General features: G+C 52.1%; 1 protein-coding gene across 5 annotated transcripts; it reads left to right on the forward strand.

The window, feature by feature from the left end:
* Nucleotides 1-2,571: 2,571 nt before the first annotated feature.
* On the forward strand, nucleotides 2,572-21,507 carry UBA1 (ubiquitin like modifier activating enzyme 1). Of its 5 annotated transcripts, none has more exons than XM_036303923.1 (27): nucleotides 2,572-2,679; nucleotides 9,320-9,436; nucleotides 9,559-9,617; nucleotides 9,720-9,888; nucleotides 9,973-10,107; nucleotides 11,048-11,154; nucleotides 11,639-11,729; nucleotides 11,839-11,971; nucleotides 12,485-12,582; nucleotides 12,677-12,823; nucleotides 12,944-13,120; nucleotides 13,247-13,351; nucleotides 13,441-13,521; nucleotides 13,867-14,022; nucleotides 15,390-15,555; nucleotides 15,656-15,852; nucleotides 16,564-16,628; nucleotides 16,861-17,056; nucleotides 17,717-17,791; nucleotides 17,908-18,097; nucleotides 18,472-18,504; nucleotides 19,201-19,289; nucleotides 19,559-19,651; nucleotides 19,780-19,971; nucleotides 20,758-20,859; nucleotides 20,960-21,060; nucleotides 21,200-21,335. In XM_036303923.1, exons 2-27 carry the CDS (start codon nucleotides 9,320-9,322, stop codon nucleotides 21,333-21,335), a joined length of 3,210 nt encoding a protein of 1,069 aa, XP_036159816.1. In that variant the 5' UTR covers nucleotides 2,572-2,679. The 5 variants fall into 5 exon arrangements, with proteins under 5 accessions (XP_036159816.1, XP_036159814.1, XP_036159818.1 ...); XM_036303921.1 differs by lacking the exon at nucleotides 2,572-2,679 and adding an exon at nucleotides 4,739-4,955; XM_036303925.1 differs by lacking the exons at nucleotides 2,572-2,679; nucleotides 9,973-10,107 and adding an exon at nucleotides 4,739-4,955 and having other exon boundaries at nucleotides 21,200-21,507.
* Nucleotides 21,508-21,955: the final 448 nt, after the last annotated feature.

Genomic DNA, 21,955 nt, shown 5'->3' on the forward strand with positions numbered 1-21,955 from the left:
TAACAATAGCAATCTGGCACCAGTAGGCCCTGTGCCCTTGAAGGGCTGATGACCCCAAGTGGTGAAGAGAGAAGCTTGGCCTGCCAATCCCAGGTCCCAGGGATCGCTACCAGGACCATTTGGATCTACCCTTGTCCCCATCCTCTCCAGGCTGTTACCATGGGGCCCCAACAAAGATTTCTCCTGTATGGCTGGCAGCAGTAAATCGCACAGCCACTCTGGGAAACTTTGGCTGTTTCATACAAAGGTAAGCATATACTTATCCTATGACTTAACAATTCCATTCCTAGATGTTTACCCCAGATAAATGCAAACATCAACAAAAGGACTTGTTATATGCGTATTCATAGCAGCTGTATTCGTAATAGCCCAGGACTGGTAACCCAAACATGCAACAAGAGGAGAATGGATAAATTATGGTCTATTCATATAATGGAATACAACTCAGCAATAAAAAGGAACAAAATATGAATACAAGCAGCATGACTGAATCTCACAAACATGTTGAGGGGAAAGGACACAAAAAGAATGTAGACTGTATGAGTCCACTTTTGAGGAATCCTCAATCAGATGGAACACATGGTGATGGCAGTCAGCATAGGATGGAGGTGGAGAGCGTGTTGTTTACTGGAAAGGATTGCAAGGTAGCTTTCTGGGATAATGAAGAGGTTCCATATCTTTTTAATTTTTTACTTTTTTAATCCTCACAGAAGATACGTTTGTATTGATTTGAGAGAGAGAGAGAGGGAGAGAGAAACATCAATGTGAGGGAAAACTCCCTCACATCGGTTGCCTAGTGCTCAAACCTGGGATTGGACCCTCTGCAACCTAGGTATGTGCCCTGATGGGGAGTGGAACCCATAACCTTTTGGTGTGCGGGAGGATACTCCAACCAACCGAGCCACTGCCCATGGCAGTTTCCATGTCTTGATTAGGGTGCTCCCTCTTCACACCTGCCATCTTACTCTGATCCCCTCATCACTTCTCCGACTGACAGTAGCCTTTTCACTGGTTTTTCTGCCTCCACCTTTCTTCTTAATTTCTTCTCTCACCACACAGAGCAGCCAGATAGTTTCTATGACGTGACTCCCCCGCTGAAAACCCCCTTTTACAGCTCTCCCATCTCTGGCTGACTTACAATGCCCTACTTGTTATGGCCTCCACCTTATCTCACGGTGCCCTCCCTTCCTCACGCCTTGCCAGCTGTGGACTGTTGTGCTAGTCCTCAAACATTACAGCAACTTGCAACCTCGGGGCTTTGCACCTGATGTACCCTCTGTCCAGAATGGTTTCCCTGTCTGGGATGGTTTCCTCGTGTTACTGGGGCCTCAATTCCTCACTTTCCACATGTCACCTTCTCCCAGAGGCATCCAGCGACTACTGTACTTGGGGTACCAGGGCAGGTCTCTGAGGTCAGGGAAAGGATAAATAAGAAGGGAACGATCTGATGGAAGAGCGTTCCGCTGCCCTTTCCCACGCCCCAGAGCACCGCGCCCAGAGTTCCACAGTTAGGTTTACTTTTTCCAGTAATCTGGAGCGGATGCTCACCACGTGCACCAAGCACCAGCTGGGCTGAACTACTACCCCCAGCATGCCCCGTGCTTCTGGGAAGGACCACAACCCGCAGGGGTGTTCGGGTCTGACGCGGGCCGCTGACGGCGCGGCCGCTGAGGCAGACACCCCTCTGAGCTGAGCGTCCGTGGTACGTTCCAACCGAGGCACCCGAGGCCCCGCGCTTTCGAGCTCCGCGCAAACTCTGGCTTCTCTTGGGCGACGGAGAAGCTGCCTTGCTCTTCCGTTGCCCCGTGGCGTCGGCTCATCTCCAGTAGGAAGGCGAGGCTTCCGCTCGACTTAGGGGGTGAGTTAGAGCACGGTGGGTACCCCCCAGCCCGTGGACAGCATCTGAGGGAGGCGATCTCAGTTTCGGGGAACCCCCAATGGGCATGTTTGAAGGCTCCGGGCCCCGGGTGGCTATTAGGGGCAGCTGTTTGGAGAGGGATCCTAAACAAGTGATCTTCGGGGACTCGAGGTGGGTGGGATGTGGGATCTGTTTTAGGGAGTATCCCTCGGAGGCAGGATGTAGCTATCTGTCAGAGACAGGGTGTAAGAGGATGTTGGAGGAGACCTTTAGGGTCTATGTATGAGTATTCTGAGTACTCTCTTAACGGGGCAGAATTTGGGGCACTCCCTAAGCGGGTAGGTGAAATTTGAGGTTCCTGAAGTCAAGGCTGTATTGGGGGACGGCTTGTTTCAGGGGAGGTCCTGGTGACTGTGGGAACGTTCAGGACCAACGTGGCATTGTAAGGGTATCCGTGGCCTTTGTGACCTCTGGTTCTATGGTGCGGTAACCCCCCGTGCTCGGGCACTCGGGGCAGAGAGACTGGAGACGTCGGGACCCACAGGCTGGTAGGGAGAGGGGCCCCCTAACCCGGACTGTGGAAGGGGTACTGAAGCCCTAAGCGCTTCCCAAGGGGACAGGGCTCCACCGAGCCTTCATTAGCCCGGCTTTATTCATTATTCATGAGGAGGTGGGGCTGTTAGGAAGTCCATTTTTGCCTCTTTTGCACCTAGTGCGCTGGAAGTATGACTTGTGAATTATTCAAGAGGGTTGGATGAGCATGCTGAAGGGGCGTTCTTCAGTCTTTCTGGCAAACTAGAACTCATTGATAAATCGTAAAGGTGAGTAGCCCCCCCCCCCACCCCGAGTTTTCTGTAGCTTTTCTAGGGGCGTTGTGCATAATTCATGAGGGGCGTGGCTTACAAGGCTTCATCTACATGATCCACTGTTAGCTTTCCCTTAGAGTCGCCAGGATTTAAACCTTTCCTCTAGGGAACGGAGGAGGCCTCCCTCATACATGGTTCTTGTCTTTATAAACCCACTGATCCCAGATTATCAACAAAGGCTCCACACTCCAATCCCATTGATCCTTGCCAGCTGTGTGATCTTTGGCAAATCTTTCTGTGAGCCTGAAAAATAGGTATAGGCAACATGATGATCAGATTAGTTTACATGCATTTAGCACTTTATTAGCCCATTAATCCCCACAACAGTCCTAGGAGGTAGCTTATTATTATCCTATTTAATAGATGAAGAAACTGGGACACCAGAAGGGTAAGTAATCTGCCTACAGTTACAGTCAGTGAGTGGCTGAGCCAGCATTCAAACCTAACCAGTCTAGTTCCAGTCTGTAATTTTAATCAAATGCTATAATCGACCCCCCCCTCCCCAATTTAATGGTACTACTACTAATGTCAGTCATTTAGCACTCTGTGCCAGGCACCGTTCCAAGCCTTTTCTACATGTTTACTCATTGAATCTCCGTGACAAGGTAAGTCACTGTTCTCATTCTATGGGTGGGGAAACAGTGGCCCAGATCAGTGAACTGTCTGGCCCCAGGTCACACGGCTAGTCATTAGTGGGTAGGGATGATTTTTGTGAGGGTTTAAGAACTCTAAGGAGGTTACCTTTGAGCTGAGACCTGAAGACAAGAAGGAACCAATTTCCTGATCAGTGGTACAATGCATGGAAAGGAAACACCGCAGGAGCCACCATATCTATGAATGGGATCTGCTGTTATTCAACAGTGTTGGGCGCTTATTGTGTGCCCAGGGTTTATCTGGTGATTTGGTAGTCTGCCCTACCTATTTAATGGACATTGATGGCCTTAGCATTCCAGTGTCCTTCTGGGAGGGACATAACCTTTGTATTAATATATAATATTTACATTTTTATATATTATATAGTAATTTAAGCATCCTGTGCCAGCACTGCCCTGAACTCATTCCGTAATTCATATTCTCTGATTTTGATAATGCACATTGCCTTTATGAGGTGAGTACTATCCCCATTTTACAGCTGTGGAAACTGAGGCACCTGTCAAAAGCATTATGAGCCTGGATTTGATTGGACCAAGGCAGCCCTGGTTCATGTGCAGTTAATCAGGGGTGGGGAGGAGGCAAATACATTTCTCCTGGGTTTCCCCTGTGGCTCCTATCCTTGGTCTTTAATTATTCATGAACAAGAAGGGGTGGTCTTATTGCCATGCTGGAGTATCCTAATCTCTACTTGCTGGGCAGGGCTGTCCATCCAGCCTCATGCATAATTCATGATAAGTGTGTGTGACCTTTCTTGACCTCCCTGAGTTTCCAGGTTAAGCTGCTGCAGCATCGTTATTCATTATTCATGAGCGAGGGCGGGGGCGGGGCGGAGGGGGTGTGTGTGTGTGGGGGGGGTGTTTTCCCTGTAGTAGCCCTATTTCCCTGCTTTCGGGGTGTTAGATGAAGCAGTAGGGCGGACCTGCCCCTTTTGTTCCATCCCACCGGGATTAGTGCATTATTCATGAAAGATGTGGCCTCGGTCTCCTTGGCTTCCGGGCTGCTGCAAATTCATTCATTATTCATAAGCAGCGAGGCGTGGCTTCATGTTTTGACATTGACTTTCTGGTTGCCGGGTGTTAGTCAACCAACCACCCGGCCTCATGCATAATTCATGACCAGGAAGTGTGTGTTTGATGCCCTTTCTTGGTTTCCATGGCAACGGCAATATATTCATTATTCAGGTTCAATGGGGCGTGGTCTGTTTTACCTGTTTTCCTACCTGCTTTCCTAGCTAGTGCCATAGTGGCCACCAGGTGGAGCTAGTCCTCTTTGAACGAGTCACAGACCGGCAGGGACCAAAATGGGCGCGGTCTACTTGCATCCGGGTCCCTGGGGGTGGGGCCGAAGGTTTTGTTCCGGCCTCGCGCTCAACGGCCGCCATCTTGTGTCGGCTGCTGAGTTAAAGGAGGTGGCAGGGACGAGCACAGCCACTACAGCCGGGGGAGGAGAAGGCGGCGCAGGCGGCAGCGACTCTTAGCGGCCCAGACAGCGGGAAGGAGGAGAAGGAGGGTGGCGGCCGAGCTCGGTTTCGGCTCCTAGAGGAGTTGGCGGCGGCGCGACCCGGGGAACCGGCATTGGTAACGAACGGCTGCTCTCAGCGCCTTGGCAGGGGTTTCGGGGTGCATGGGAGGGGAGCGGGCCGGCGCTGGGCCCGGCCGACGTTGGGGCGGACTGTGCTGACTGGGATGCTGGGGATCCGTGGAGGGGGGCAGATCTTGGGGCGGGGCCGACATTTCCCATAAGGGACCAGCCAAGGATTAAAAGACCTTCTCTAGAATCTCCCTTCATACACCCGTAGACCGTCATTATTTGCCCTCGCAAGCTTCCAAGAGGGGTCAGACCCTGGGGAGGAAGGGTTCGTAGGCTTTCATTTCTGAGCTCCTTCTCCAGCATCTTCCGTCAGACACCCCGCCACACACACATACACAGTCTACCCTCGGAGCTTCCAAGGGGACTCGACCCTATGAACGGCCATTTGGGCCTGGCCTTCATGTCTGAGACCCCTCTTCCACATCTCAGGTCTCCCGACCCGACCCGACCCTGGCCCGAGCCCAGCGCTTCTATTCAGAGGGTCCGACCCTTCAGCATTTGTCTTTAGAGATTCCTTTCAATTTCTCGAACCTGCTCCTAGAAACCATCTCTACTATAAAGGAATGCCTCCTTTTTCATGATCCCAGTGTTCTCTTCAGAGACAACCCCTTGCAGGCCTCAGCATCTCCCCCATCAGATACACCTAACCCCCAGTATCTTCCCTCAGAGCCTCCCAGGGGACCAGGCACCAGAGAGGATCTGCTTAGACACATAATCCTCCATCAGAGATCCCATGCCAGCATCTGCCCTTGCAGACCCTGCTGGCTCCTAGCCCGCTCCACCAGAGACTTGCCTCTCAAACCCCACCCTTTTCCACTCAACCTCTGCCTTCAGAAGCAGACCAGCATTCCAGCTTCTCTTACGGATCCCTTAACCTCCCATCAGGCTTCAGAATCTACCCTTAGAACCTTTCGAGGTCTACACCATCTTCAGTCAGAGGCCCTCAGCTTTCATTTTCAGTTTCATAGGAACCCCGCATCATGGTCAGATGTCCCTTCCCTCAGCAGTCCCAGTTGTTCTCCAGGAGAGTAGGAAGCCCCCTTCTCAGCCTCTACTCTCCAAGCCTCCATAGGATCCCACATAATCAGTCAAAGAAACCCAACCCCACTTGGTGACATAGCCAGTATCTGCTGACTGAACTTTTTAAGCCCAGAACTATCTGGGCTTAGGCTCTCCTTTCTCCCCCCCTCAGAGAAGTTGCAATCCCTAGCCTAGCCTATATCGATGAGATCTAAACAAGGCCTTTGTGCTCCAGTAGAAATCCCTTCCCAGCCCCACCCTGGGCCTCAGCATCCACCCTCTTAGCCTCCTGGGACTCTGGCATAGATGTCAAAGACACCTTTCCCCCTAAAAGCCCTTATCTTTTTTCTTTGCATGTCCTTATGTTTTATCAAAGATTTCTCTCTGCCACCTGCCCCCCAAAAGAACCTCAGGACCCCAGCATCCTCCTGATGGAAAATACCCCTCCCCCCCAGGCCCCAGAATTTTCCTGCAGCCTCTTGTGGCCCCAGAATCCCCTACCCATTACCCGAGCAGCTTCCCTCCTACCTTCTTGTAGCCTCTGGGGACCTCCAGTGTAATTTCGTGGTCCTTCCCTAAAGCTCCCTTTTCAAAAATCTGAGTCTTACCAACCTGCCCCGCCCCATCCCACCTGGCCCCAGGGCTTCTAACATCCCCTTCCTCTGAGCCTCCCTGGACTCAGACAATTGCCTTCTGACTCCTCTCTTTTATGCTCCTGGGGACTTGTCAGTTAATCCCTCCTAGGAGGCTTAACAGGCCCCAGCATCCTGTGCCCTAGGTTCATCCTAGTAACCTCACCCTGTGCCTGCCCTCTCTCAGACCTGCTCCAGGACTCGTACCTCAGACCTTCTCTGGTTTGAGTGGTAGAGAATGTGCAGGCTTCAAAGTCACCAGTATGGAGACCTCAGGCAAGTTCTGAAACTCTTGAGTCCCCAGTTCAGCTTTGCTGCACAGTTGATAGTGTTTGCAGTCTGAGCATATGTTGAGGGAGAAAGGATATCAGTTTTGTGTTGGGGGTGGGAGATCTTTAGCTCCTCCTTGGGGTTTGTTTCTGCCCAGACCCCTTCTGCTTGCCTTGAGACTGGCCTGTTTCAAACCTCTGCAATTGACATTCACTCTAGAACAATGAACCAAAACCTGCTCAGGCCCTTGCTGCTAGCGTGAGGGCTCCAGAGGTAGAAGCTGAAGAAACTAAAGATCTCTCAGGCCCTTGATCATCTCTGATTTAGTGAGCTGGGCGATGGTGTGTCACAAACTAGCAAACCAGTGACAAGGCAAGGAGTGAAGTAGTGCAGGCCACTGCATGTGCCAAGGGCGGAGCTTGCTTATGTGCTCAGATCACTGAGTTCTGCCCACAGAACTTGATTTTTCTTAACCTTCCCAGCAGCCCCTTGAGGATATTTCCATTTGTCCCCACTTTTGGAGAAAGTGGGGCTCAGAGGAAATAAGATCACCAGGTCAGAGAGTCAGTAAATGGAAAAATACGATTTGCCTTTTCTCCCTAATTCACCACATCTCTTCCTACCTTGGTTGGTTGGTAGCATTCCTAGTAATATAGCTGCCTGTCTCCCGCCTTCTGGCTTCTCTCTCACCCTTCATCCCTCAGCACTGGGCCGTAGGCCCTGAGCGGGGTTCTGATTCTATTCCCTCAGGAAGCATTTGGCAAACAGTCCCACAAAGCCCTAGGCAGGTGATTGGCCTTTGTTTTCTTTGTGATGTGGGCATGGGTCCTTGGGTATTGTTAGGATTAGGCAAAACCCTTTACTCTCCCGACTAACAGGCAGTAAGTCCTGGGTAGATAGGAGGGAGCTCCTGTCATCTTGCTTAGCGCTAGAGTGTGACAGGTGCCGAGATGGAATTTTACGTGCAGCGGGGGGCACTCGGTGTGACTGTGTGTTAGAACGGCCCCGTGTAGAACAGAGGCCTCTCGGGAGCCTTAGAGGCCAGGGAAAATGATTCTCCCGAGTCTGCGTCCAGTCACCGGCCCCACCCCCAGGTTTCATTTCCACAGCTGTCTGTATTGTTCTGTCTCTGGCACCTAGTGTGTGACACTTGGCAAGTTAACTTGCCCTATAACCTCAGGTTTTCCCATTTGTCTGGCAAAGATGCTCAACCTGATCACACTGGGAGGCAGCCTGGGCTCAGGCATAGCAGATCTTGGTCTGGGTCCAGCTTGGTCAGTCTCTGTGGGAACCTCAGTCAAGTCACCACACATCCCTGTGTGATTTTTCCCCCTCCAGTGGGAGTTAGGGAATGTTACTGAGAGTATTCCCACCCGCATGAGGGTGCCCTGTGAGCAAAGTGCATAAAGTGCTTAGTATGATGATTAGCCCAGGGAGGGCTCTAATAAGCACTTACCATTGTTAACCTGCTTAAGGGACTCTGTGAAGACAAGGCTGGGGTGGGGGGTTGTCTTCTCTCCCTGCCAACTTACTGGCCTGGGTGTCTCCCAGAGCTGCGCTGGGAGGAAGGGGAGGGGGTGGACGTTGTAAAACTCCTCCCTTAGCCCCTCTGGGAACTGGGTTCTGTGCCATCATGCCACCCTGATGGATGTCCAAGCCGTGTTTCCCTCCCACACCCCTGTCGCCAGGGTTAAGGGAGAGGAGAATGGCTGCTCGTTCTTGCCCACCTGCTCTGGGCCAGGCTCTCTGGTCTGTGTTCTTTCTCAACAACTCCATGGGGGTAGGTAAGTGGTATTATCAACCCGATTTTACAGGTGAGGGAACTGAGCTCATAGAGCAGCGGTTCTCAACCTGTGGGTCGTGACCCCTTTGGGGGTCGAATGACCCTTTCACAGGGGTCGCCTAAGACCATCGGAAAACACTTTATAATTACATACTGTTTTTGGATGAATCACTATGCTGTAATTATGTTCAATGTGTAACTGTGAAATTGGGGGTCACCACAACATGAGGAACTGTATTAAAGGGTCGCGGCATGAGGAAGGTTGAGAACCGCTGTCATAGAGGTTAAATGTGATCTGATAAGGAGTGGCAGGCTGACCTAATCTCCATCCCTCCTCTGACTTCACCACAAGCACATTCTTGTCACTCCGTTCACCTTAGGAGTGGTGTCTCCCTCATACGGGGCTAGGGAGAAAGGCCAGTGGCCTGGTGGTCAGCAGCATGGATTGCAAGCCAGACCACCTGGGTTCAGATCTTAGCTCTGATAGCTGTGTGACCCTGGACAAGTCGCCTCACCTCTCTGTACCTGTCTCCTCCTGTAAACTGGAGATACTAGCCCTTAAGTCTTCCCTTCCCCTATAGTCGCCACTAATCAACAGACACATACGTGTTCATCAGGTCCACCTGACCCTCCTTTTTCCATCCAGATGTCCAGCTCGCCGCTGTCCAAGAAACGTCGCGTGTCCGGGCCTGATCCAAAGCCGGGTTCTAACTGTTCCCCTGCCCACTCTCGATTGTCTGAAGTGACCTCGGTGCCAACCAACGTGAGTGTCTTCTTCCTGGAACTGGCAGGTGGGGGGGTGGTGGTGGGAATATATTTTGTTATCACTGTCCGTACCCTACACCTTCGTGTTTCCTTGACCCTGTTCTTGCCCTCTATCCCTAGGGAATGGCAAAGAACGGCAATGAAGCAGACATAGATGAGGGTCTTTACTCCCGGCAACTGTGAGTGGCGCCTAGGTTGGACGGAGAGGTGGGGGTGGGGCTCTGAGAGGATGTGGTCAGGAGGGCCAGGCCCTGACCCTACTTGCCCCCCTCACCTGGCAGATACGTGTTGGGCCATGAGGCAATGAAACGGCTGCAGACATCCAGCGTACTGGTATCAGGCCTTCGGGGTCTGGGTGTGGAGATTGCCAAAAACATCATCCTTGGTGGGGTCAAGGCTGTCACCCTCCATGACCAAGGCACTGCCCAGTGGTCTGACCTCTCCTCCCAGGTACCTCTTCCTGACCCCTTTTCCTCCCTGCCAAGGCCCCAGGCTCCACAGCCACTTCACTTCATCCCCCACTCTACTTTGCAGTTCTACCTGCGGGAGGAGGACATTGGTAAAAACCGGGCTGAGGTCTCCCAGCCCCGCCTCGCTGAGCTCAACAGCTACGTGCCTGTCAGTGCCTACACTGGCCCCCTCGTTGAGGACTTCCTTTGTAGCTTTCAGGTACCTCAGCATAGCCCAGCCTCCTGCCCAATTCTCTCAGAGCCCATCTCTGGTGTGTTCATTTGTCCAGTGTTTTTAATGGGCTGGCCTTGTGCCAGGTTTCATGCTGGCGGTGCATCTAGGGGGTGCAGGCAGGATTTTAGATCCTAGACCTGCCTTGGGGCAGGGGCATGTGGACAGAGCGCATACTGGAGCCAGACTGCCTTGGTGTGAATCTCTGCTTCTATTAGTATGACCTCAGGCAGGTCACTTAATCTGTGCCTTTTTCCTGTTTGTAGACTCAGGAATGGCAGTAAAACCAACTTCAGAGTTTTTGTGAGGGCTAAACACTTAGAATAGCAGCTGGCTGATAAGGGCCATCTGGTTGTTTGTTAAATAAAAACTTGAGCCAGAAAGAGGAACCTTGGGAGCTGAGACTCTGCCCCAGGGTGTCCCGGCAGCCAGGACACACTGCCATGGAACCCTGAGGTGTAGGGGGAGGAGCTTACCCTGGTGGGGAAGAGTACTCATTCAGGCAGAGAGCAAAATCCCAAGGATCCTGGCTGAGTAGGCATTGTCTTGAGAATTGGGAGCGAGTGGGTGTGGTAGGAGTGAGCTCAGACTTTGGCTGGGACAGTTTTACCTCTTCTGCATCTCACGGGGCATGGCAGGGTTGTAGGCAGGCAGCAGTGGGTGTTGGCAAATGAATGAGTCAGATGTTCTCCAGACTCTGTCTTCCCAGCTGCCTCTTTACTTTGCCTGGTGTGTTCTAGGGATTCCTAGGGATTCAATTTCTCTTGAGTTTCACCTTTTCGCCTGCTCTAAGTCTGATACAGAGTAGGTAGATACTCTGCCTGAAAGAGCTGAACCAGCAAAGCCTTCCAAGCCCTCCCGTACCCCTCCCACCAACCTTCCTCCATTACTCCCACCTTTGAGCCTCTGCCTTTCTGCCTGTCCACAGGTGGTGGTCCTCACCAACGCCCCCCTGGAAGACCAGCTCCTGGTGGGTGAGTTCTGTCACAGTCGTGGCATCAAGCTGGTGGTGGCAGACACACGAGGCCTGTTTGGGTGAGTGTCCCTACCCTTTTCCCCCAACCCCTACCAGGCCTAGGTCAAGACCCCCAAGCTCTCACTGCCCTCGGCTACCCAGGTTTTATCTACATATTTATTTCCTCACCCAAGGATATTTTCCCATTGATTTTTAGAGAGAGGGAAAGACAGAGAGAAACACAGCGATTGGTTGCCTCCTGCATGTGCCCTAAGGGCCTGGGCCGGGGAGGAACCTGCAACCGAGGTACATGCCCGTGACCGGAATTGAACCTGCAGCCCTTCGGTCCACAGGATGATGCTCTATCCACTGAGCCAAACTGGCCAGGGCAGCTACCTGGGTTTTAGATTCTGTGTGTTCACCTCCCCATGTGACAAGAACGCCGTCCAATTCCCAGTAGGGATGGGCTGAGTTTGCTCAGCAAATATTTGCAGCATTTTGAGGGACATATGGGGTCCCCCTCTGCATGGAACTCAGGCATCAGCCCTGTTGTCCCCTCTACAGGCAACTCTTCTGTGACTTTGGAGAGGAAATGATCCTCACTGATTCCAATGGGGAACAGCCACTCAGTGCTATGGTTTCTATGATTACCAAGGTGAGGAGACCAGCCTCAGGGGTCCTGGCAGGCAGATGGGCAGTAGCAGGCTTTGTCTGCTCCTGTTACCCTAAGCGTGCCTCTGAAGACTCATTCTTCCTTTAACCAGGACAACCCTGGTGTGGTTACCTGCCTGGACGAGGCCCGGCACGGGTTTGAGAGTGGCGACTTTGTCTCCTTTTCAGAAGTACAGGGCATGGTTGAACTCAACGGAAATCGGCCCATGGAGATCAAAGTCCTGGGTAAGCTAGGGCCATTGGGGAATTGGAAAATAGGAGGTGTGTCCCTGGGCTCTGAGCAAGAGGAGTTGAACCAGAAACGGTCTGAGTGGCTGAGTTGAACCAGAAACAGACCCTAGGGGTCCAGTCACAGCTGGTGGGCATGGGGGAGAGGTGCTGTCTTGTGTCGGAGCTGATCCTGGGAGAATAGGTCCCTGGTATTTATGCCGAGGGGGAAAGGTCTCTGGTACTTGAACAGAGCAGATCAAAGGATCCCCTCGTGTCTGAGCTGATTTGGACAGGGAGAAGGGAATGTCTTCCAGTGTAGACTTGGGGTCAGGGACACGGGGTCTCGTGGGCTCAGAGCTGGATCTAGGGCAGAAGGGAGATGGTTTCTGATGTCCAAGTGGGACCTGGGGTGGAGGAGAGATGGTTCCTGGTGTCTGAGCTAGATCATGAGTGGATTTTTCCTTAGCTTGTGGGTGTTGTGGCTTTTCGGGAGGGTAGGCAGCCTGACAGCTTCCCCATCTCCCATAGGTCCTTACACCTTTAGTATCTGTGACACCTCCAACTTCTCTGACTATATCCGTGGCGGTATCGTCAGTCAGGTCAAAGTACCTAAGAAGATCAGCTTTGTGAGTGTGGAGGGTCAGGGGCTGTAGGGGTGGTTCTGGGAATTTCCAGGTTCTCCATTCCCCTCTTCTGGTTCTGATGTCCTGCCTCCCACAGAAATCTTTGCTGACCTCTCTGGTAGAGCCTGACTTTGTGATGACGGACTTTGCCAAGTTTTCCCGCCCTGCTCAGCTGCATATTGGCTTCCAGGCCCTTCACCAGTTCTGTGCTCAGCACGGCCAGCCCCCTCGGCCCCACAATAAGGTGGGTGGATGAGCCAGGGCAGGTGACCTTGGCACTGAAGGCCCACCATGCCTCTCTGCCTCTCCACCCTTACCCACAGTGGTCTGATAGGTGCATTCTTGGTTCATTCTGCCCCACCAGGAGGATGCCACAGAGCTGGTGGCCTTAGCCCAGGCTGTGAATGCTCGAGCCCTGCCAGGAGTGCAGCAGGAGAGTCTGGATGAGGACCTCATCCGGAAGCTGGCATATGTGGCTGCTGGGGACCTGGCACCCATCAATGCCTTCATTGGGGGCCTGGCTGCCCAAGAGGTCATGAAGGTCAGCATGGGTGTAGAATGGCAGGGTTGGGGATGGGCCAGGCACCTCCCTGACTCCATCACTTGCTATTCTATGTTTTGCCCGCATTAACCACTGACCACTTTCCCTCTCTTTCCCTATTTCCAGGCCTGCTCTGGGAAGTTTATGCCCATCATGCAATGGCTGTACTTTGATGCCCTGGAGTGTCTCCCTGAGGACAAAGAGGCCCTCACAGAGGACAAGTGCCTCCCGGTATGTGAGTGTGGCTCATGGGGAAGGCACACTGGGGGGATCGTTTCTGGTAAGGCCCCTCTTTGACCCTCTTCCTTCTCATTCCCCAGCGCCACAACCGTTACGATGGGCAGGTGGCCGTATTTGGCTCAGACATGCAAGAGAAACTGGGCAAACAGAAGTACTTCCTGGTGAGTGACCCCCCCTGGACACGTCCCTTCACCTCTCCTGGCCTGTGGCCATCCCTTCAGGGGTCTCCTGTCTCCTGAGGGAGGGTCTTTTGGTTCTTATACCTCTATCACATGCCTTTTGCTGTTACCTATCTTGAGGCAAAGCCTAGTGCAGCCTTCTGTTAACCCCCCTCTGGTGCTGCCTCCCTCACATGACTGGTTGGTTATTTCGTACAGCCCTGAGACTTAAGTATATGGCACTAGACCCTCATCCAGGCTCCTACTGTCTTTAGGGGGAGTGAGGAGTGATGGGTGACTCTAAGTTAGTCTGCATTAACCAGGCTCTGTCTCTTGGCTGCTTCCTAGGTGGGTGCTGGAGCCATTGGCTGTGAGCTGCTTAAGAACTTCACCATGATTGGGTTGGGCTGTGGAGAGGGTGGAGAAGTTGTAGTCACAGACATGGACACCATTGAGAAGTCAAATCTGAACAGACAGTTTCTGTTCCGGCCCTGGGATGTTACGGTAAGTTGGGGACGGGGGGTGCTTTTTCATCTCAGCGTTCCTCCTGTTCTTTGTTCCCATTCTGGAAAGGAGGCCTTTCCGCCTTTTTCTTTCCTTCAGTTTCTTCTCTCTGCCACTCATTTAACAAACATTTATTTGAGTAACCTTCATTGAATCTATAATTTTTCATCTGTTTTTTTCCCCTTGACCTCTTATCAGTGCTGTTGGGACAGTATGTTGGGGGTCTTCCAAACTACCCCCAAGTTCAGTGACTCACTGAGAGAACTCACAGGACTCAGCATATAGTCAGTCATATTCACAGCTATGAATTCTTCCACCAAAGAATGCAGAGTAACATCAGCAAAGGGAAAGGGCACTGGGGGTGAAGTCTCCTTTCCCAGTGGAGTCGCACAGAACACGCTTAATTCCCCCCCAGTAGCCAGTTGCAACATGTGAAATGTTGTCAACCAGAGGAGCTTTTTAGAGACTCAGCACCCAGGGTTTTTACTGTGGGCTGGTCACATAGGCACCCTCTGCTGGGCACATACCCAAGTTGCAGACGTCCAGAAGGAAAGCAGGTGTTGGGCACAAACCACGTTGTTTGCATAGGTAGTCTAAGCGCACAGAGTCTCCTTATCAGGAATGGTGAGAACCCTCCCCAAATCCAAGTTCCCAGATGCCAGCCAAGGGCCAGCCTTCCAAGCAGGCCTTTCCTCGGGGAGTGCTTTACGCCTGCTAGGTTCATTGTTCTCTACGCACATGGGAGCTGGGTTATACAGGGATCTAGCTGGGAAGCTGCCTGTGGGGGACAACGTCGTTTATAGTTCATGATAAATGCAGTGCAAAGGAAATAGCAAAACATGGGTTTGCAGTTTTGATCACTGTGGTTGAAGAAGGGTCTGCAGACTCGAAAGGTATTAGGGAGTAGGGTAGTGCCCAGGCCATGATCCAGAGTGGGAGGGTAGTAGGAGATGAAATAGAGGAAGTGGGTCAGCTCCTTTGACCCTCAGTGGAGGTGGGTTCTGGGGTATTGTTATGAGCAGAGGAGGGACAGGACCTGACTTGGGGCTCTGAGAGCATCCTGCTTATCTGTGTGCTTACATCCTGTTTTATTTGCGGGGGGGAGTACCCCAACCCTGGGTGCTGTTACCTGAAAGAATAATAGATGTTGGGTAGGCAAAAGACCAGATGGGTCACCTGTTGTCTCCAGTCGGTGTCTGGTCACTGCTTCCCTTTCCACTGAGTCCCTGCCACATTCATCACAGCCCCAGCCATGTGGCAATGTCATGGACTGTTTCCTGCTAAACCAGGGAGCCTCCTGAGGTTGGTTTGGTGAATGCACGAATAACTGAGTTCTGTTTCCCCATTCCCACCCTCACCCTTGCCAGAAGTTAAAGTCTGATACCGCTGCTGCGGCTGTGCGCCAGATGAATCCGCATATCCGGGTGATAAGCCACCAGAACCGTGTGGGTCCTGACACGGAGCGCATCTATGACGACGATTTCTTTCAAAACCTGGATGGGGTGGCCAATGCCCTGGACAACGTGGATGCCCGTAAGTTTAGAGGCGGGTGAGGAGGTCAAGGGCAGATGGTGGTGTGTGTGTCAGGGGTGCCTTTCTGTCCTCTCCTAATGTCCCTCCCTCCCACCCCCAGGCATGTACATGGACCGCCGCTGTGTGTACTACCGGAAGCCACTGCTGGAGTCGGGCACATTGGGCACCAAGGGCAACGTGCAGGTGGTGATCCCCTTCCTGACAGAGTCGTACAGCTCTAGCCAGGACCCGCCTGAGAAGTCCATCCCCATCTGCACGCTGAAGAACTTCCCCAACGCCATCGAGCACACCCTGCAGGTGATTAGCTGGGGGGTGAGGGAAGGGAGTCAGCACCCTGCCTCTCGGCATCCAGGGCCCTGGCCTTGAGGTGTCGCAAGCCTAAGTACAAAATGTGCTTTTTCTCCAAACCTTCGTCCCTCACCTCTTATCCAGCAGCCTAGATTTTTAGCATAGTTTGTTCTTTTTTTTTTTTTTAACTTTTATCTTAGAATTTTTTCAGCATGTAAACAAGTATAAAGAGTAGTATGGTGAACTCAAATACCACTTGTTATCTAGATTTAACAGTTCCTGTTTTGTCACATTTTCTGCTTAGATTTATGGGGTTTTTTTCTTTGTGCTGAAGTAAGTCATGGACATCACAACACTACACTCCCTGATACTTCAGTATGCTTCTGCTAAGGGAGGATGTGTTTCCACATACAAAGTCTCAACCTTGACTTTTTTTTTTATTGAGGATTAACATCAAGTAAGGTACAGGAAGCTTAGGAATACTTTTTTTTTTTTAATTTTTAAGTGGTTACATTCACTATTGTAACCATTGGTTTCTAAGTTGAGGTGCTAGGGGTGGGGGAGTGGGGAAGTTTAGGAGCAGTGTTTGAGGGGGGCTTTCCTTCTCCCAGAGCAGTGTTCTTCGTATTTGATTTATTCACTGATGGTCTTTCTATAATGTCTCTGGAAACCCACTTTGTCAGCCATTGCCCCCAAGTAATTCGTTTGCTCTGCCTGCAGTGGGCTCGGGATGAGTTTGAAGGCCTCTTCAAGCAGCCAGCAGAAAACGTCAACCAATACCTCACGTATGTACCAAATGCCCCCTTGCTCCTTTCCCTGCCTACCAGCCAAGGCATCCTGTCTGCTTTCCTCAGTAACACCCAGCACCAGGGAAACTTCACGTGAACTAGTGAATGCTTGGGCTTCATACCACTGCGGGTCAGGACTAGCTTTCTGAGGAAAAAGTGGGGTTGCCCTGGAGCCCACTGTAGGGCTGCTATGTAATCCTGCCCCTTTGACCACTCCAATTCCTGATAGAGACCCCAAGTTTGTGGAGCGGACCCTGCGGCTGGCGGGCACCCAACCCTTGGAGGTGCTGGAGGCCTTGCAGCGCAGCCTGTTGCTGCAGCGGCCACAGACCTGGGCCGACTGTGTGACCTGGGCCTGCCACCACTGGCACACCCAGTACTCTAACAACATCCGGCAGCTGCTGCACAACTTCCCTCCTGACCAGGTAATGCCCACTTGCCAGGTCTGTTTGGCAAAATCTGAAATAAGAACCTGCTGTGGGCTTCCCCACCCCAATCACGTGGCTCCTCCCAGTCATTAGTCCAACTGTGGCAGGTGCCCCAAGGCATGGGGAGCTTGTTTTTTCCATTCCTTTTCCTTTGAGCAGGAGACTTTGTTTCCCTTACTTGTGCTGTGGGCTGAGTCATACCGACTTCCAGGGCTATAGGGATTATGGGGGAGAAGTTTTGGAGTTGAGAGCGCAGGAATCTGTGTGGATTCAAACCCCAGCTCCATTTGCACTTGGGCAAGTCACATAACCTCTTTGCACCTCGGTTTCCTCCTCAGTGAAGTAGAGATAATAGTACCTACTTCGTGGGGATTTTTGGAGGACTTATTGGTATTTACTAATACTAAGTTTGTACAGTGTTTGCCAATCCATAAAAGTTAATTGAATGCCTGTGTGTCTTGCACAAAGCAAATGCCCAGGAATTGGTCATTTTTTCAACGAGGTCCCTGCTTCAGCCAGGCATTGGAACTTCCATCTACAGGACCCTGTGCGTGCCAAGCTGTAGTGGGTCAGGGCCCATCCAGGGCCACGGTGAGGAGTTAGGATTTTAAAGAGGCCTCCACTCAAAGTCCTTCTCAAAAATCTCTACTCCCTTAGCTCACAAGCTCAGGAGCTCCCTTCTGGTCTGGACCCAAACGATGTCCACACCCACTGACTTTTGATGTCAACAATGTAAGTCTCCTCCCTTGGGGTCTCCTAGGATCAGTGAGTGGGTGGGTGAGAAGGAGGCAGAGACTCCCCAGATGAGGGCTGATATGCTCTCCCTTCTGTGCCCTGCCTTCTCCTAGCCCCTGCATCTGGACTACGTGATGGCTGCCGCTAACCTCTTTGCCCAGACCTACGGACTGGGAGGCTCTCAGGACCGAGCTGCTGTGGCCACCTTCTTACGGTCTGTTCAGGTCCCCGAGTTCACCCCCAAGTCTGGCGTCAAGATCCACGTCTCTGACCAGGAGCTGCAGAGCGCCAGTGCCTCTGTTGGTGAGGGTTTTTGGCTAGGAGTCACCATCCTACTTGTCCCCTGCCCAGCTCAGCCTCCCCACCGGTCCTTAGCCCCCCTGGCTCTGCTTTGCAACTCCAAGCCCGAGGCTTCCCCCACACCTGCCTTGGAGCCTCCCTTTCTGAAATGAAGAGGGTTGGTTAGGGCATATTCTCCTTTACTCCCTCTCCCTTACCGCTCGCTAGCCCTCAGGAGAGCTAGCTGTTTATTTTTCTTGTTCCACGCATATCCACCTTGAAAGAAAAAGTGTCGTTTCCTCTTGATCTTTTCATGGAGGGGGGGAGATAAGATATCCACCAATGACCTTTGTCCCTTGGCCTTAGCTTGCTGACCCTTGGTCTATGTGTTTATCCAGGTACCCTTCCCTTCCATCTGTCTCCCTCCAGAGGTAATGTGTCTGTACCTATGTTACTCCCCCTGCATTTTCCTTCCATCTCCCCCCTTACTCTCCATATGTCTTCTGTCTCTTGTTCTCTCCCATCTTCCTTTCCAAATATATATCCCTACATGTTCCTCTCTGTATGTTTTTTCCTATCTTCTCTTTACTTCTTTCATTTACTTTCACCCATATACTCCCTCTTCTTGTATGTATATGGGGTATTTGTAAAATGTATATAAGATCTCCTGCCTGTCTCAACCTCTTACATGCCTCTATTCTCCCCTTTCATGTCTTCTTTCTCCCCCTCCATATCATTCCTCTACATCCATGTCTGCATATTTCCCCCCAACTTCCCCTTCGTGTATCTTCTACATCCCCCCTTCCCCATCTCTTCCTCCATGTCTCCCCACCTCTCTGTACATTCTCCCCAAGATCTCCAGCTCTCCCACCTGGATCTCCACTTTCTCCTCGTGTTAAGTTCCATAGTATCTCTAGAGATCTTACTATCCCGCCTCCCCCTTCCTGTTTTCAGGTTTATGCTCTGTTGCCTTGCTTTAATCTCCCCCTGCCCCCTCTTCCAGGATGGCTTTCCTTTTCAAATCCTTTATCTATGTGAACTCCTTTTGCCCCAACCTGGGCTTCTGTTTTCTTCTCGGACCCTGGCTTGGGATCTAAGGAGCTGTTGTGTCTTCTCTCTTCCTGCAGATGACAGCCGTCTAGAGGAGCTCAAGGCGACACTGCCTAGTCCAGAAAAGCTCCCTGGGTTCAAGATGTACCCCATCGACTTTGAGAAGGTGCTGGGTGGGGACCCTGGGCAGGCAAGGGGGTGGGCTAAGCACACATGGGCTGGGCAGGACAGATCTCTGGGGATCTGGAGGCGGCCCCAGGCCTTTGTAGGGCTTGGATCACAGGCTTTCCATGCGGCCTTGAACAAATAGGTGTTCCCAGCCATGCCTTTGTGATCTGAGAGAGCCCAGCAGGTAATTGCAATGTCCCCGAAGGCCAGGAGCCCTCTTCCTCCTCTGATCTCATTATCTTCCTGTACTCTCCCTGCCCATAAAAGGATGACGACACCAACTTCCATATCGACTTCATTGTGGCTGCATCCAACCTTCGGGCAGAGAACTATGACATTCCCGCTGCAGACCGGCACAAGGTGAGGGGATCTAGACTTGATGTGTCACCCCCTCCCAGGCTTGAGTTCCCTGCATTCCATCCCTTCTGTAGACTGGGCGCATCCTCCTCCTCAACTACAACCTTCCTTGATTTCTCCTGCCCTCACAGAGCAAGCTGATTGCAGGGAAAATCATCCCAGCCATCGCCACAACCACAGCCGCTGTGGTTGGCCTTGTGTGCCTGGAGCTATACAAGGTGGTTCAGGGGCACCGAAGGCTTGACTCCTATAAGAATGGTTTCCTCAACTTGGCCCTGCCTTTCTTCGCCTTCTCTGAACCCCTACCTGCACCCCGTCACCAGGTGAGGGTCTGCATCAGGGGAGGTGGGCTTCTGGTTGGGGTGTTTCTCTCTACAGCTGGCTCTAGTTTGCTTCACAGGCTTTTGCCAGGTGAGGTTTCAGTCAGTGTGTAGCTGCTCCTTTTGTGTGCCCCTTGTTTTTTTGAACACCTTCTGTGTGCTAAGCACTGGTCTTATTCTACCTGTGGAAGCCCTCAGAAAAGATGGGACATTTAATAGGAGATTGTTAATCACTGTACAGTAATAGCAACCAGCATTTATTAGGTGCTTACTCTACTAAGTTCTTTTACTTGCTTCATTTATTAAATCACTTAAGTATTTCTTGAGCAACCCCAAAATAGAGCAGGCTAAGGAAGACTTGAGAGTACCGGGTGGTGAGGGGTTGGTTTGGGGATTTTAAATGTGAGATGGCCACAAAAGACCTTGCTGAAAAGACAAAGTTTGGGTCCAGTCTTGAAGGAGGTGAAGAGACAGACCATGCAGGCTTCTGGGAGGAGGGCATTTCAGGCAGAGGGACCAGTCTCTGTAAGGGTAGCAGTGTGCCTGCCTGGCATGTTTGAGAAAGAAGTAGCTAGAGCACAGTGAGTGAGGGGAGGAACAGAGAGGAGGACTGCAATGATGTAGGGCCTTGTTGGTCATGGCTATCATAAGGTTTCAGTGCTTAGGGTGAGGCGGAAGCCACGAGAGCTTTGGACAAAAGAATGATCTTGCTTAGCGTGTCTGCATAAGTGGAGGGGGAGAGTGATGGGGCTGCACCCCCATAACACTGGTCTGCTTCTTGTCCTCCAGTACTATAACCGAGAATGGACGTTGTGGGATCGCTTTGAGGTACAGGGGCTGCAGCCTAATGGCGAGGAGATGACCCTCAAACAGTTCCTTGACTACTTCAAGGTGAGGCCCCTCCCTCACTCTTACCCCACATAGAGGCGGAGTGTGCATGTGACTGACCTGTCCACCCCTGTGACACGCCCACCCCCCTTTCCTCCTCCAGACAGAGCATAAATTGGAGATCACCATGCTGTCCCAGGGCGTGTCGATGCTCTACTCCTTCTTCATGCCAGCTGCCAAGCTCAAGGAACGGTTGGATCAACCGTGAGTTGGGTGGCAGAGCCTCAGCTTGCAGCTATCCCACTCCTGTTCACCACCCTTCAGCTCCTGGGCCCCCACCCACCCACCTGCCCTTCCTCTCTCTCCCTTCTTCCTCCCTGACACTCTGCTCCCCTGCCCCCAGGATGACAGAGATCGTAAGCCGTGTGTCGAAGCGAAAGCTGGGCCGCCATGTGCGGGCACTGGTGCTTGAGCTGTGCTGCAACGACGAGAGCGGCGAGGATGTCGAGGTCCCCTACGTCCGATATACCATTCGCTGACCCCAAGTCCCCCTTCTCCAGAGCCCTTCCCGCCCAGGGCTCCCATTTGACTTGTGGCAGTGGCCCAGCTAGCCAAGCCTGGTATTCCCTCATCCCCCTACCTGATCCCTCTTGCCACTGCTTCCTACATTGTTCAGAACCTTGAATCCTAATAAACAGTTATTAACTCGGACATGGCATGTCCTGCTGGTTCCAGGGAAGGAAAGGACTTCCTGGAGCTGTCTGGTTCAGATGGTAACCCAAAAAGCTAACCCCAGCACCACCACCACCCCACCCCAGCTGCCTGTTTTCTGGGCAGAGAACATGTGGGAATTGCCACCTTCTTCCTCCTTCCCTCCCTGCTTAGGAAGAAGTGGAGGCGCCGGTGAGGCCATAGAGAACAGGTACCGGGGTCCAATTTACTTGAGCTGGGTTCCACTTCTACCTTCTCCATCTCCTTAACACCCTGCCATGCTATATTGTTAGGTCAGCAGGGCTTATGAAAGTGTTTACCTGAGGACACCTGTAAAGGAAAGGACCCTTTCCTGCCCCGTCCTTCCCGTCTCTTTCCCCTGCCCCCCACCTGGTCTGTCTGACCTGAGGCCTCTTAACTTTGAGAAGAGTCAGCTGTGGGTGGCGGA

Source organism: Myotis myotis, unplaced genomic scaffold, assembly GCF_014108235.1.
Source record: "Myotis myotis isolate mMyoMyo1 unplaced genomic scaffold, mMyoMyo1.p scaffold_m19_p_4, whole genome shotgun sequence".
In the NCBI taxonomy this organism is placed as follows: Eukaryota; Metazoa; Chordata; class Mammalia; order Chiroptera; family Vespertilionidae; genus Myotis; species Myotis myotis.